The sequence below is a fragment of the Petromyzon marinus genome, chromosome 1 (assembly GCF_048934315.1).
Source record: "Petromyzon marinus isolate PM22_M1 ecotype Great Lakes invasive population chromosome 1, UKy_Petmar_22M1.pri1.0, whole genome shotgun sequence".
NCBI classification, from domain to species: Eukaryota; Metazoa; Chordata; class Hyperoartia; order Petromyzontiformes; family Petromyzontidae; genus Petromyzon; species Petromyzon marinus.
In genome coordinates this window covers 17,047,212-17,063,635 of record NC_133667.1, presented here as the reverse complement: position 1 = coordinate 17,063,635, position 16,424 = coordinate 17,047,212, and the positions used below count along the sequence as shown (strand labels likewise).

Sequence of the window (16,424 nt, the reverse complement as noted above, 5' to 3'; positions counted from 1 at the left end):
TGAAGAACCAGTGGCATCTACATCTGCAGAACGTGAATAACCAGTGGCATCTACATCTGCAGAACGTGAAGAACCAGTGGCATCTACATCTGCAGAACGTGAAGAACCAGTGGCATCTACATCTGCAGAACGTGAAGAACCAGTGGCATCTACATCTGCAGAACGTGAAGAACCAGTGGCATCTACATCTACAGAACGTGAAGAACCAGTGGCATCTACATCTGCAAAACGTGAAGAACCAGTGGCATCTACATCTGCAGAACGTGAAGAACCAGTGGCATCTACATCTGCAGAACGTGAAGAACCAGTGGCATCTACATCTGCAGAACGTGAAGAACCAGTGGCATCTACATCTGCAGAACGTGAAGAACCAGTGGCATCTACATCTGCAGAATGTGAAGAACCAGTGGCATCTACATCTGCAGAACCTGAAGAACCAGTGGCATCTACATCTGCAGAACGTGAAGAACCAGTGGCATCTACATCTGCAGAACGTGAAGAACCAGTGGCATCTACATCTGCAGAACGTGAAGAACCAGTGGCATCTACATCTGCAGAACGTGAAGAACCAGTGGCATCTACATCTGCAGAACGTGAATAACCAGTGGCATCTACATCTGCAGAACGTGAAGAACCAGTGGCATCTACATCTGCAGAATGTGAAGAACCAGTGGCATCTACGTCGACAGGAGATTATAGAACTTTTAAAGCCATTCCCCCAGATCTTGAGGGGAGGGCAGCGCAAGTGTTCGACACTTCACGTGGCCGTAACGTGCACAAAGCCTGGCACAAGCGCTGTGGTGACGTCACCGCCACTCATTGGCAGTTGGTGTTGTGTATGTGTGAGTGTGTGAGTGCTTATTAAGACGAGCTCCGGTTTGACAGCAGAGGAAGCCACCTGGTCCGTCGCTCCACACGACGCTTCGGGTCTTCTCGGCCACTGTCATGCCCTCCCTTCTCTACGCCTGCGAGACGTGGACCCCCTTCTAATGGAGCATCTGCGCCGGTTAAAAACACTCAGGCTGGCCCTGCCTACGAGATCCATCCTGGGTTTAACCTGCAGGCTGGATTAAAGTGTGAGGAGCTCACGAATCCTTGAAAGATCTGGAAACAGTTTCCCCCATCATCGGTGAGCTCCTCCGGCAGCCCCCGCATGCCCAACCACCACCGCGTGGCCAAGCGGCTTCCGTTTGGCCGGATAGAGGGGGGCCCTAAACTGGCACGCGCACACACACGAACACGCGCACACACACGAACACGCGCACACACACGCACACGCAGGGTGGAGGCCCCCTACCGCCGAGACGCCGCCGCCGCCGCCGCCGCCGTCGCCGTCGTCGTCGTCGCCGCCGGGCCGGCACGGCGGGCGAGCGACGAGCAGCGTGACGGGGCCCGCGGCCTGTTGCAGCAGCGACACGGCGCACGCGTGCGACACGCTCGTGTCCAGCGGCAGCCCGTTGATCGCCAGGATCTGGTCCCCTTCACGCAGCCGCCCGTCCCTGCCGTGCGGGGGGTGGGGGGTCAGGTCGGCCGAGAAAAAAAAAAAACGCAAAGTTACCGCCTCCCTTTCAGAGGTGCCCGCTACTCGCTAACAGCACTTGCCCCAACAGTCTGTTAAGGCTACACAGGGGATCTTTGTCTTTGCGTGTGTGACTGCGTGACAGTTTGTTTCTGCTGTGGGCGCAGGACAAATCTAAGTTGTTGCTGTTGTTGTTGTTGGCGTGTCTTTGTGCTTGCGTACGCACACAAAGGCCAACACGAAGATCCGCCGTATAGCCTTCACAGGCTGTTGGGGCAAATGCTATGAGCGGGCAGCACCTATGAAGGCCGGCACGGTGGCACACGAGGGCCGCCTTTGTCTCCCCCGGTACTGATGTTCACAGCACCTCAGGCACACAAAGCTCATCCCTCTCAATATACACAAGCTAAATGTTCCACGTGTAGTCTACACAGGCAATGGGAGACAAGTGCTGTTAGCGAGTAACACCTTTGAAGGCCGGGACAGCACACGGGGGGGGGGGGGGGGGGGGGTCAGTGGACAGTCCCATGCCCGGCCCCCTTTGTCTCCCCAAGCGTGACAGGGCAGCAGGTACTCATTTGAAGGCCGAGTCGACCTAGGGGAGGCCCAGGACCGGTTAAGATAATCGTCACCGGTGATGGCTGCTCTCCACACCACGCACACACTCACAGACAGAGCCATTATTCCACAACGGTAATTGCTCCACAGTAACATTGGCGATGGAGGTTTTTTGTTGTTTTACTGGCAGAGCACAAAGCAATTACCGACGCTCCAAATGTAATCAGCTAATGAGCGACGACCGGAGTGGTTTCTGTAAACGCTTCGCTTAAAGTTCCCGCTAACTGCTGCTCGCAAAGCAAAAGAGCAAGCAGCAGGAGGAGCAGCAGGAGGGATGGAAAAAATAGCGGCATCGATGAACCCCCAAATTCACTGGCTCGTTAAGCCGGCAACCACCACGATTAAATCGGTCGTTAAACAGTGGGCGTTTCACGTCGTGCAAACGGAGGAACGAATGGCCGTTACAGACTTCACTGGGCCAAGTAAAGAAAAATATCACAAACGCCATCCGGTTTCGACTCGCCATCTCTCGTGATCCTGCGACTTTGGACGCCAAGGCGACGAGATGTTAACTGCCTCGCCTCGTATACAGGAGGTCGTGGGTTCGATCCCGACCCCGGATGCCTGCTGTATATTTGGAGTCTGCGTGTCTCTCTCTCTCATCATCATCATCACGGTGGCTAGGAGATGTTAACTGCCTCACCTGGTCTACAGGAGGTTGTGGGTTCGATCCCGACCCCGGATGCCTGCTGTATATTTGGAGTCTGCGTGTCTCTCTCTCTCATCATCACGGTGGCTAGGAGATGTTAACTGCCTCACCTGGTCTACAGGAGGTCGTGGCTTCGATCCCGACCCCGGATGCCTGCTGTATATTTGGAGTCTGCGTGTCTCTCTCTCATCATTATCATCATGGTGGCTAGGCGATGTTAACTGCCTCACCTGGTCTACAGGAGGTCGTGGGTTCGATCCCGACCCCGGATGCCTGCTGTATATTTGGAGTCTGTGTGTCTCTCTCTCTCCTCATCATCATCACGGTGGCTAGGAGATGTTAACTGCCTTACGTGGTCTACAGGAGGTCGTGGGTTCGATCCCGACCCCGGATGCCTGCTGTATATTTGGAGTTTGCGTGTCTCTCTCTCTCATCATCATCATGGTGGCTAGGAGATGTTAACTGCCTCACCTGGTCTACAGGAGGTCGTGGGTTCGATCCCGACCCCGGATGCCTGCTGTATATTTGGAGTTTGCGTGTCTCTCTCTCTCATCATCATCATCACGGTGGCTAGATGTTAACTGCCTCACCTGGTCTACAGGAGGTCGTGGGTTCGATCCCGACCCCGGATGCCTGCTGCTGTATATTTGGAGTTTGCGAGTCTCTCTCTCTCATCATCATCATCACGGTGGCTAGGAGATGCTAACTGCCTCACCTGGTCTACAGGAGGTCGTGGGTTCGATCCCGACCCCGGATGCCTGTTGTATATTTGGAGTTTGCGTGTCTCTCTCTCACCGTGTTGGTCGTGTGGATTTTTCTCCGGGCCCTCCGGTTTTTCCCCTCCACGTATAGAATCGACGTCACCACACGTATTTGGCTGCTGCTATAAATGTCCACGTGATGATGATGATGAGCCACTTCGCTGGGCGATCATTTGTGATAGTCGGGTCGCTTCTGAAAAATAAATTAATACCTCTGTGGGGCTTTGCCTGGTTGGATGGGGATGAATCTTGATTTGAAGCTTTCGTGACTGCAGGAATCCATACTCTTTGGTTCTTTCGGTAAAGTCACGAAGGCAGAAAAAAGACGGACGCTTGTGTTGCGACCGAAACGTCGTGATCTATTATTTTGTCTACCTACGTGACTTTACCGAAAACGCCAAAGAGTATGGATGGGGATGGTTTATTGTTGTGTTTGTCTGTGTGTGGGTGATGTGTTTACCCATCTTTGGCTTTGCACTACAATCGTGTTGTTGTATTGTTTGTTGTTGTAACGTTCTTATCCCGTACCCCTACTGGATTCCTCGTACAGTATAAATGTTCTGCTTCTGAAAAAGAGCTACTATGCAGCGGCTGCGTGGGCCTTACCCTGGTAGAATAAAAAAATATAAAAACACGTGAAATTTGTACCACTTTTCGATTAAACCGGATCAGGGTCGCCGCATTGGGCCCACTCGCGTCCGACCGCTGCAGGATGCACTTTGGCGACCTCGAGTGGCACTCGGCGCTGGCACTCGGTGCTGGCGTGCGCCATTGCCGCGAGGGGTGGGGGGGGGGCGGTGGGGGGGCGTGTGACAAGAAAACTAAACGAGGGCAAAGATCATCCGGGTAGCCTACCGGGGATATTTGGGTCAAGTGCCGTGAGCCCGAGTCGCCCCTAGGGCAGCGGTGGCCAACCGGCGTCCCCCCCAACCGTCGCCCCCCAACCGGCGACCCCAACCGTCGCCCCCCAAACGTTGCCCCCCCAACCGGCGACCCCCAACCGGCGACCCCCAACCGTCGCCCCCCCAACCAGCGACCCCCAACCGGCGACCCCCAACCGTCGCCCCCCCAACCAGCGACCCCCAACCGGCGACCCCCAACCGGCGCCCCCCAACCGGCGTTTGGCTCTTTTAAGAAGTCATGGGGCAACTTCTTGGCTCCCGGTCCATTACAGCCGCCAACCTCTGCCCTGGGTGGGTGGGGGAGGGGGGGTGGTAACCAATGTTGGGGGGTGGGGGGAGGGTAACCAATGTTGGGGGGGGGGTGGTAGCCAACGTTGTGGGGGGGGGGGTGGTAACCAATGGTGGGGGGGGGAGGGAGGCCACGCCCCAGAGCCGAACTCGGTCGCCCCGGTGATTTGGACGTTATTCGTGGCGGCACCCCCCGAGGCCCGCCGACGTGGCTCTACCGGTGAGCTGTGCCGCCCAGGGCGATGTCCCGGACGAAGATGCCGAGGTCGCCCCTCTCGTCGCTGCGCAGGCCGGCCACGCGGAAGCCCAGGCCGCCCGGCGTGCCCCCACGCGGCCTCTGCAGCTCCACGCACTCCACCACTCGCCCCTGCAACAACAAAAAAAAGACTGTTGGGGCAAAAGCAGGGATGGCCAGCACCACGCCCGGCCGCCTTTGTCTCCCCAGTGGTGATGTTTACTGCACACCGCGCCAGGTACTCATTTCAGGTTGAGTTGTACACAAAGACAAAGATCCCCCACATAGCCTTAACAACCTGTTGGGGCAAGTGCTGTTAGCGAGCAGCACCTATGAAGGCCGGCACAGCACACACAGAGAGTGGGTGGCCAGCACCACGCCCGGCCGCCTTTGTCTCCCTCGTGGCGATGTTTACTGCACACTGCACTAGGTACTCATTTGAGGCTGAGTCGACCTAGGGGAGGCCCAGGACCGATTCAGATGATCGCCACTGTCGTTGACCGTGAGCGGGAATCGAACTCGGGTCGCCGAGATCGTAGCGCAGCTCTTACAACACAGCACTGTGGCTTGAAGACATGAGCCACTATGGACCGTATCGTAAACCCAGAGAGATACAAAGAGACCCAGCGACCCATAGAGATCCAAAAGAGACGCACAGAGATGTATAGAGACTCATAGAGATACATGGAAACCCTTAGAGTTACATAGAGACCCATAGAGACTCCCAGAGATACAAAGAGACCCAGAGAGACTCACAGAGATACATAAAGACCCTTAAAGATAGAGACCAATAGGGACTCACAGAGATACATAGAGACCCATAGAGATACATAGATACCCATAGAGACTCGCAGAGATACATAGAGACTCACAGAGATACATAGAGACCCTTAGAGATAGAGACCCATAGGGACTCACAGAGATACATAGAGACCCATAGAGACCCCTATCTGTCTCTGAGTCGATGAGCGAACATGGCTCATCACTTGCTCGCAAGCACGCACGAACGGACGCCTGGACGGACGCACCGCTACCCTCACCTGCGCCATCTCTTGCACCAGCAGCCCGAAGCCGGATGGCTCGCCGCACACCTGCGCCGAGGTGAGCACCGGCGAGCGGGAGCACGGCACGGCCGTCGCCGACAGCCCCAGCTGGTCCGCCACGCCGAACTCCAGCTCGCCGGGCAGCTGTGTCGCCTGTGGCGCCATGGTGGTGAGATGTTAACTACCTCGCCTGGTGTACAGGAGGTCGTGGGTTCCATCCTGACCATGACGCCTGCTGCTGTATATTTGGAGTCTGCGTGTCTCTCTCTCTCTGTATTGAGATGTTAACTACCTCGCCTGGTATACAGGAGGTCATGGGTTCCATCCCGACCCTGACGCCTGCTGCTGCTGTATATTTGGAGTCTGCGTGTCTCTCTCTCTCGCTTTGGTGAGATGTTAACTACCTCGCCTGGTGTACAGAAGGTCGTGGGTTCCATCCTGACCCTGACGCCTGCTGCTGCTGTATATTTGGAGTCTGCGTGTCTCTTTCTCTCTCTCTGTGGCGAGATGTTAACTACCTCGCCTGGTTTACAGGTCGTGGGTTCCATCCCGACCCTGATGATGCCTGCTGTATATATAGATTATAGAGGTTTTTGGATTAGATTACGTAAATATAAATGCGTCATTAAACCCGCCACCACCCGACACAGCCAATTAGTAAGGTTTGTCGCGTAAACAAAAGACATGCCAATGCGTTACTGGTACATCGCACCGGTGTGTTAGAGAGTAAACCCACAACAAGATGTTGTGGGTTTACTCTCTAACTCTCTAACTCTCCAACACCGGTGTGTTGTAGAGTAAACCCACAACAAGATGTGTTAGAGAGTAAACCCACAACAAGATGTTGTGGGTTTACTCTAAAACACACCAGTGTTGGAGTCCGGAATCGAACCCAGACCCTTGTCGCTGCGAGGCGGTGACGAGTGGGTACCGCTGAGGCATTCTGCGCGGGTCTCGACTCTGTAGGGTGCAATTAATCTCTCTTATCGCCGCTGCGGCTGAATTCCGAGCGCAAGCCAAACAGAGCAACGGGTAACCTCACGGCTGAGCCCTTTAAACCCCATTACTGCCTTGAAAGGGAAACGGGAGAGCGTGCGGCCGTAACGTGATCCTTGCTGCATTGGCGAGGCGCAGAGACAAAAGATGGGCCCCGTGTATCCTGACCGGACTGTCGGGGCAAGCGCTGTTAGCGAGCAGCAGCAGCTATTAAGGCCGGCACTGTGGCACACGAAGGGGTTGGGCGGCCAGCGGCACGCCCGGCCGCCTTTGTCTCCCCGAGTGGCGATGTTTACGACACGCCGCAGCAGGTACTCAATTGAGGCTGCGTGGACCTCGGGGAGGCCAGGATCGGTTCAGATAATCGTTGCTGGCATTGGCGGTGGTCGTGAGAGGGGAATCGAACCCGGCTCGCCGGGTTTGTAGGGCGCTACCCGTTGCGCTACCGCTCCCCACTGCCTACGTGCACACAACTACCACTCCACGCCATTCGCCACTAAGTGACGGTGACGTCACCACGGCGCCTGTGCCAAGCCAGGTGCACTTTGAGGCCGCGTGAAGTGTCGAAGGCGGTCACGGGACAGACCCAGGTGGCGCGGTGACTGAGATAAGTGGCAGATGCACCCAGCTGTGCCCCCCCCCCTCCTACTGTGCCACGCGCACACGTGCCCAACACGTACCCAACATGTACCCAACACGTACCCAACACCTCCCATCTGCTAACCAGCCCTCACCCCGGCGCCTTCTCTGTTTGCTTATTGTGCATTAAAAACATGAACACGTGTCCGAGGACGCCCGTGCTATCCGCAGCGCTTCTGCCAGCCGGGACCACAGCCCGTCACGACCGCCACATACACACACACACACACGTGGGCCTCCAGACCCTCACGGTCTGGACAAATGAACATTCCTAGAATGCCACGGCAGAACAGTGTGGTGGGGGTGGTGGGGAGTGTGGGCGGGGCCGGTGGGTGGGTGGGTGGGGGTGGCACAGAGTCAGCGGCGGCCTGCAAAACAGTGGGAATTAATCTGGCAGGAGGGGAGCGATGATTTGCCGCGGCGGGTCATCCCAAGGGGGAGCAACCTTCGGAGTAATTTATGGAATGTGCCCATGACGACGCCAGCCACCCCTATCGTCGTCCCGTGCCCTGCCCTCCGTGCCGAACGGCGGACGCAGAAGGGATCACTTACGGGCCGCCCGCTGCGAAACGTGCGGTACTCGCACGGTCCATGCACCGCACGGGCATCTGTGAAACAAAGCTTTGTAGCTCATCGGATTTCCCTAGGAAAAAAACAATGACTCTGTACGCTAATCGGAGGTCCGCGCGAAGGACTACAACACTAAATGCAACAAGCGGGCCCGGAAGAAACGAGTTTGTCAATCTGTACTCTTTGGCTCTTTCGGCAAAGTCACGTAAATAGAAAAATAAATAATAGATCACGACGTCTCGATCGCAGCAGCAAGCAAATCGTCTTCAGGTGAGAAAGAGAAACAAGCCGCTGTGACGGGGCATTATATAGATCCGAGGAGGGGGAGGGTCTATATAATGCCCCGTCACAGCGGACTTTACCGAAAGAACCAAAGAGTATGAATTCCTGCAGTCACGAGAGCTTCAAATCAAGTTTGTCAAACTAGACGATGGTTAAAAAGTGCACCGTAGCCACCAGTGGCCTCCGAATATCGGAAGGGAGAGAGCGGTCCAGACGGCCGCAGGAGCAGCAGCATCTGAAAGCGCCGCTCGACGACGACGATGAACGCCGACCGCCGCCTTCGTTTCGACGGCCGAGCCGAATGGCGCCGCCGCCGTGGTCGCCGCCGGCCGCCGCCACCGCGAGGATGACGACCGGAGCACGCGCCGCGATGGATGTCCATTTACGATTCCGACTTAGCTTTTGCCGACCTCACCTTGTCACGCAGGTGCCGGACGGAGCTCTGCAGGCGCAGGATCTGCTGGAAGAGGGGGCTTTCGAGGGTGGCCCGCAGGGCGCCGAGCCGGCGCTCGCACACGTCCATCGCGTTGCCATCCCCGCCGCCGCCGTCGTCGTCGTCGTCGTCGGCGGCACCACCGCCGCTGGCGTCGCCGTCGCCGGCGCTCAGCTCGCGGAGCCGCGCCTGCAGCCGCTCCACGGCAGCCACGGCACCCTGCAGGTCCGCTGGGTGCCACCAACCGAGAGACCGCCGGCGAGGGTTCAAGTACCCAGAGAGACCGCCGGTGAGGGTTCAAGTACCCAGATAGACCACTGGAGAGGGTTCAAGTACCCAGAGAGATCACTGGCAAGGGTTCAAGTACCCAGAGAGATCACTGGCAAAGGTTCAAGTACCCAGAGAGATCACTGGCAAGGGTTCAAGTACCCAGAGAGATCACCGGCAAGGGTTCAAGTACCCAGAGAGATCACTGATGAGGGTTCAAGCACCCAGAGAGATCACTGGCAAGGGTTCAAGTACCCAGAGAGATCACTGGCAAGGGTTCAAGTACCCAGAGAGATCACCGGCAAGGGTTCAAGTACCCAGAGAGATCACTGATGAGGGTTCAAGTACCCAGAGAGATCACTGGCAAGGGTTCAAGTACCCAGAGAGACCGCCGGCGAGGGTTCAAGTACCCAGAGAGACCACTGGAGAGGGTTCAAGTACCCAGAGAGATCACTGGCAAGGGTTCAAGTACCCAGAGAGATCACTGGCAAGGGTTCAAGTACCCAGAGAGATCACTGGCAAGGGTTCAAGTACCCAGAGAGATCACTGGCAAGGGTTCAAGTACCCAGAGAGATCACTGATGAGGGTTCAAGTACCCAGAGAGATCACTGGCAAGGGTTCAAGTACCCAGAGAGATCACTGGCAAGGGTTCAAGTACCCAGAGAGATCACTGGCAAGGGTTCAAGTACCCAGAGAGATCACTGGCAAGGGTTCAAGTACCCAGAGAGATCACCGGCAAGGGTTCAAGTACCCAGAGAGATCACTGATGAGGGTTCAAGTACCCAGAGAGATCACTGGCAAGGGTTCAAGTACCCAGAGAGACCGCCGGCAAGGGTTCAAGTACCCAGAGAGACCACTGGAGAGGGTTCAAGTACCCAGAGAGATCACTGGCAAGGGTTCAAGTACCCAGAGAGATCACTGGCAAGGGTTCAAGTACCCAGAGAGATCACTGGCAAGGGTTCAAGTACCCAGAGAGATCACCGGCAAGGGTTCAAGTACCCAGAGAGATCACTGATGAGGGTTCAAGTACCCAGAGAGATCACTGGCAAGGGTTCAAGTACCCAGAGAGATCACCGGCAAGGGTTCAAGTACCCAGAGAGATCACTGATGAGGGTTCAAGTACCCAGACAGATCACTGGCAAGGGTTCAAGTACCCAGAGAGATCACTGGCAAGGGTTCAAGTACCCAGAGAGATCACCGGCAAGGGTTCAAGTACCCAGAGAGATCACTGATGAGGGTTCAAGTACCCAGAGAGATCACTGGCAAGGGTTCAAGTACCCAGAGAGATCACCGGCAAGGGTTCAAGTACCCAGAGAGATCACTGATGAGGGTTCAAGTACCCAGAGAGATCACCGGCAAGGGTTCAAGTACCCAGAGAGATCACTGATGAGGGTTCAAGTACCCAGAGAGATCACTGGCAAGGGTTCAAGTACCCAGAGAGATCACCGGCAAGGGTTCAAGTACCCAGAGAGATCACTGATGAGGGTTCAAGTACCCAGACAGATCACTGGCAAGGGTTCAAGTACCCAGAGAGATCACTGGCAAGGGTTCAAGTACCCAGAGAGATCACCGGCAAGGGTTCAAGTACCCAGAGAGATCACTGATGAGGGTTCAAGTACCCAGAGAGATCACTGGCAAGGGTTCAAGTACCCAGAGAGATCACCGGCAAGGGTTCAAGTACCCAGAGAGATCACTGATGAGGGTTCAAGTACCCAGAGAGATCACTGGCAAGGGTTCAAGTACCCAGAGAGATCACTGATGAGGGTTCAAGTACCCAGAGAGATCACTGGCAAGGGTTCAAGTACCCAGAGAGACCGCCGGCGAGGGTTCAAGTACCCAGAGAGATCACCAGCAACGGTTCAAGTACCCAGAGAGATCACTGATGAGGGTTCAAGTACCCAGAGAGATCACTGGCAAGGGTTCAAGTACCCAGAGGGATCACTGGAGAGGGTTCAAGTACCCAGAGAGACCGCCGGTGAGGGTTCAAGTACCCAGAGAGATCACTGGCAAGGGTTCAAGTACCCAGAGAGACCGCCGGCGAGGGTTCAAGTACCCAGAGAGACCACTGGAGAGGGTTCAAGTACCCAGAGAGACCGCCGGCGAGGGTTCAAGTACCCAGAGAGATCACTGGCAAGGGTTCAAGTACCCAGAGAGATCACTGATGAGGGTTCAAGTACCCAGAGAGATCACTGGCAAGGGTTCAAGTACCCAGAGAGATCACTGGCAAGGGTTCAAGTACCCAGAGAGACCGCCGGCGAGGGTTCAAGTACCCAGAGAGATCACTGGCAAGGGTTCAAGTATCCAGTGAGATCACTGGCAAGGGTTCAAGTACCCAGAGAGATCACTGATGAGGGTTCAAGTACCCAGAGAGATCACTGGCAAGGGTTCAAGTACCCAGAGGGATCACTGGAGAGGGTTCAAGTACCCAGAGAGACCGCCGGCGAGGGTTCAAGTACCCAGAGAGACCACTGGAGAGGGTTCAAGTACCCAGAGAGACCGCCGGCGAGGGTTCAAGTACCCAGAGAGATCACTGGCAAGGGTTCAAGTACCCAGAGAGATCACTGATGAGGGTTCAAGTACCCAGAGAGATCACTGGCAAGGGTTCAAGTACCCAGAGAGATCACTGGCAAGGGTTCAAGTACCCAGAGAGACCGCCGGCGAGGGTTTAAGTACCCAGAGAGATCACTGGCAAGGGTTCAAGTATCCAGTGAGATCACTGGCAAGGGTTCAAGTACCCAGAGAGATCACTGATGAGGGTTCAAGTACCCAGAGAGATCACTGGCAAGGGTTCAAGTACCCAGAGAGATCACTGATGAGGGTTCAAGTACCCAGAGAGATCACTGGCAAGGGTTCAAGTACCCAGAGAGACTGCCGGCGAGGGTTCATGTACCCAGAGAGATCACTGGTGAGGGTTCAAGTACCCAGAGAGATCAGCAGACCACTACCCCACCACCACCTCACCACCAACCCACCACCACCTCACCACCACCAGACAACAACGATCGGAAAAGCGACGCTCGTCAACATTTTATGCACCTGGATTTTCCGGCATTCCTCCTGCGGTGCGTTTGATGCGCCGGTGCGATCTGAAGTAAAGAAGAGACAGGGGGGGGGGGGAGGTCAAACCTGCGACTGCCTCGTGACGTTGTCTATTAAGGTATCTACTTGCTTTTTAAATATCTTAACACCTCCTGGGTAAAAACCCCCCCCCAAAAAACACCAATTCTTATTTTCTCATCAATATTGAGTCGTGTTTGTTTTTTTACAGAATTAGAACAACAAAAAAACGGCTCTTCCTTGTTATTTGAGGTTGCCCCTGGTCATGGAGGTTGCTTGACCATACTTCACCGTGGCTGGTCAGTGGGGGTTTAGTGAGGGTGGGTGGGGGGGAGAGAGAGAGAGGGGCCCGGAGCCGGTTCAGATGCCACTCGCAGCTGACGTGAGCCGTGGTTGGGAATGAAACCACGACCGCCGGTTCCGTGGCCAAGAGCTCTTTTTCAGAAGCGACCCGGCCAGGAATGACAGCCCAAGGAAGTGGCTTATCATCGCGTGGAAATTTATAGCAGTAATATAATGGAAATGATCTCAATGCGTAGATTCACACAGAGAGCCATAGGCTCGCAGAGAGACCCATAGACTCACACAGAGAGCCACAGACTCACACAGAGACCCATAGATTCACAGAGAGACCCATAGACTCGTGTAGATACACAGACAGATCCAGACTCAAGACAGAGACCCACAGAGATCCACAGACTCACACGGAGACCCATAGATTCACACAGAGACCCATAGAATCACACAGAGACCCATAGAATCGCCCAGAGCACCCATAGACTCGCACAGAGCGCCCATAGACTCGCACAGAGCACCCATAGACTCGTGTAGATTCACAGAGAGACCCAAAGACTCACCAAGGAAAGGAACGTGCGGAGGAGAATGTGGGAGGTTATCGCCCAGAAGCGGGAATTCACATGGGTGGCGACAGCAGCACGAGCAATGAGAGGTTTGGCTTCGGATGGGGGTAGGGCGCGGGGGGGAGGAAACCGGATGAAACGCGCAACAGCCGCTCACAGATGGATTCAAGAATCCAGCGCGGCACGAGGCCCGCGCCAGCCCATGACGGCGGCCGAGAATGGCATGGGCGGGGGGGGGGAGGGACAGCGGTGAGACTCCAGGTGGCTCATTTTTTATTTAAATGACCCCTGTAACTCAATCGGTTGTGACAATGGGAAGCGCTCCAAGGCGCGCTTCCCGTGTTCGTCAACCCGATGCCCAGCATGGTGAAGTATGGTCAGATAATTCCTGTGAACCGTCTGGTATGTAAGGGGGGGAGGAGCTGGGGCCTTCATCCAGCAGTGGATTGAGCGGGAATCAAACTCGGGTCGCCGGGTTCGTAGTGCAGTGCGCTAACCACTGCACCACCGCTCTCCCCAAAGATCCCCCGTATAGCCTCAACAGACTTTTAGGTGCAAGTGCTGTTAGCGAGCACCTATGAAGGCCGGCACGGCACCTGAGGGGGTGGGTGGCCAGCACCACGCCCGGCCACCTTTGTCTCCCCGGTGGCGATGTTTACTACACACTGCACCGAGTACTCATTTGAGGCTGAGTCGACCTAGGGCAGTAGGTCCAGGACCAGTTGAGATTATCGTCACTTCGTGTTAGCCGCGAGCGGGAATCGAACTCGGGTCGCCGGGTTCGTAGTGCAGTGCGCTAAGCGAAGCACCACCGCTCTCCCGACAACCACAGTCATCATTATGATCACCACCACTACCGCCATCATCACCACCGTCATCATCATCTTAACCGCAACAGCAGTCAGCAAATAAGCAACCACTTGTGGATTAATCAATGCATGGCGACGCCTATGACAACAAGTCTATTGACAACAAACAACGACATCACCACAACCACCATCACCTCCATCAACCCCAACACCAGCAGCACCATCAAAGACAAAGATGCCCCGTATAGCCTCAGTAGACTCCTGGGGCAAGTTGTGCTAGCGAGCAGCACCTATGGTTAGCCAGCACCACGCCCCACCGCCTTCGTCTCCCTGGTGGCAATGTTTACACACACCGCACCAGGTACTCATTTGAGGCTGAGTCGACCTAGGGGAGGCCCAGGACCTGTTCAGATAATCATCACTGGGTGTTGGTGGCCGTGAGCGGGAATTGAACTCGGGTCGCCGGGTTCGTAGTGCAGCGCGCTAACCGCTACACCACCGCTCCCCAGCATCACTGCCACCACCACCACCAGCGTCATCAGCAGCAACATAATCACCATCACCCCCACAATAATCACCATCGTCATCATCAATCACCACAACTTCCATCGCTACCACCACCCACCATTACCACCATCATCACCACCCATCATCATCACGACCACCATCACCACCCATCATAATCACAACAACCACCACCACCACTCATCATCACTACCATCATCAGCACCCATCATCACCATCAGTACCACAATCACTAACACCATCACCCCCACCATCACTACCACAATCACTACCACCATCACTCCCCACCATCACCAACCCATCAAAACTACCACCACCATCACCAACCCATCATCACCACCATCACTACCACAATCACTATTACCATCATCACCATCATTACCACAATCACTACTACCACCATCACTAACCCATCATCACCACCATCACAATCACTATTACCACCATCACCAACCCATCATCACTACCACAATCACTACCATCACCAACCCATCATCACCATCATTACCACAATCACTACTACCATCATCACTAACCCATCATCACCATCACTACCACAATCACTACTACCACCATCACCAACCCATCATCACTACCACAATCACTACCATCACTAACCCATCATCACCACCATCACTACCACAATCACTATTACCACCATCACCAACCCATCATCACTACCACAATCACTACCATCACTAACCCATCATCACCATCACTACCACAATCACTACGACCACCATCACCAACCCATCACCCCCCCCACCATCACCCCCCCACCATCACCACACCCACCACCACCACAACCAACACCACCACCATCACCCCCCACCATCACCAACCCATCATCACTACCACAATCACTACCATCACTAACCCATCATCACCATCACTACCACAATCACTACGACCACCATCACCAACCCATCACCCCCCCCACCATCACCCCCCCACCATCACCACACCCACCACCACCACAACCAACACCACCACCATCACCCCCCACCATCACCAACCCATCATCACTACCACAATCACTACCATCACTAACCCATCATCACCATCACTACCACAATCACTACGACCACCATCACCAACCCATCACCCCCCCCACCATCACCCCCCCACCATCACCACACCCACCACCACCACAACCAACACCACCACCATCACCCCCCACCATCACCACCCATCACCACCATCACCACCGCCTGGAGTAGCCGCAGCAGTAGCAGCAGCAAGTCACGACACTTGCGCCCCGCCGAGGCCTGCCCGGCCTGCCCGGCCTGCCTCAGCCAGCCGCTGCTAACAACGCAACCCCCGCCATACCGTCCCCTGCCCTGCCTGCTGCTGCTGCTCGTCGTTGTTGTTGTTGTTGTCGTTGTTGTTGTTGTTTGTGGATGGTGGTGGGTCAGCGATGGCGGCCGAGTCGTCGCCATGACGACGACTCGGCCGCCAAGTTTTTTTTTTTTAAAACTTCTTCGCGTTTCGTCGCGCTCCGCGATGGAGCCTCGCGCTCCGCGATGACCGCTTAAGGTTCCGCCGTCGCCCGCTGTTTGTTGTTGTTTGTTTGTTGTTGTTTGTTTGTTTTCTTAATGAACGAACGAGGTACAAACCTGACCGACGACGATTGATCCAAGAGCTGCCACTCCTCCTCCGATCGGTCCCGTTAGAGTGCTGGGTGGGGGCAGCCCACACCACGTGACCCAGCCGGGTCAACCGAGGGGCGGGGGCCGCCGGGGGAAGCGGCGGGGGGAGGGGGGGGGAGCGGTGGCGCAGTGGTTAGCGCCACCGAACGCACAAAATAAAAACCAGGGCTGGCACGGCCCGGTTTTATTCATTCGGGTTTTAATCGGTTTTTATATAAAGCCGGAGCACCTGCATCCTGCCCGAATCCGGTTTTATTCGTTTTTTTTATTAAAGTTAAGTCGGGATTTCAGTCGCACGCACCCCATTAGCTTTCAGCTCCTG

The 16,424-nt window shown here is 55.4% G+C and overlaps 1 protein-coding gene across 2 annotated transcripts in view; it reads right to left on the bottom strand.

Moving 5' to 3' along the window:
* The window catches only part of LOC116943281 (multiple PDZ domain protein-like), a 52,478-nt gene extending 36,298 nt beyond the window's left edge, over nucleotides 1-16,180 (bottom strand). Inside the window, exons 1-7 of one of the 2 annotated variants that reach the window (XM_076065029.1) lie at nucleotides 16,070-16,137; nucleotides 13,117-13,214; nucleotides 12,239-12,288; nucleotides 8,918-9,165; nucleotides 6,013-6,168; nucleotides 4,956-5,104; nucleotides 1,298-1,499 (exon numbers count right to left, since the gene is read on the bottom strand). In XM_076065029.1, the coding sequence (XP_075921144.1) occupies nucleotides 1,298-1,499; nucleotides 4,956-5,104; nucleotides 6,013-6,168; nucleotides 8,918-9,165; nucleotides 12,239-12,254 (771 nt within the window). In that variant the 5' untranslated portion in view covers nucleotides 12,255-12,288; nucleotides 13,117-13,214; nucleotides 16,070-16,137. Of the gene's footprint in view, nucleotides 1-1,297; nucleotides 1,500-4,955; nucleotides 5,105-6,012; nucleotides 6,169-8,917; nucleotides 9,166-12,238; nucleotides 12,289-13,116; nucleotides 13,215-16,069 lie in introns of both variants that reach the window. The other variant, XM_076065030.1, reaches the window with a different exon arrangement.
* Between the last annotated feature and the right edge of the window lie 244 nt (nucleotides 16,181-16,424).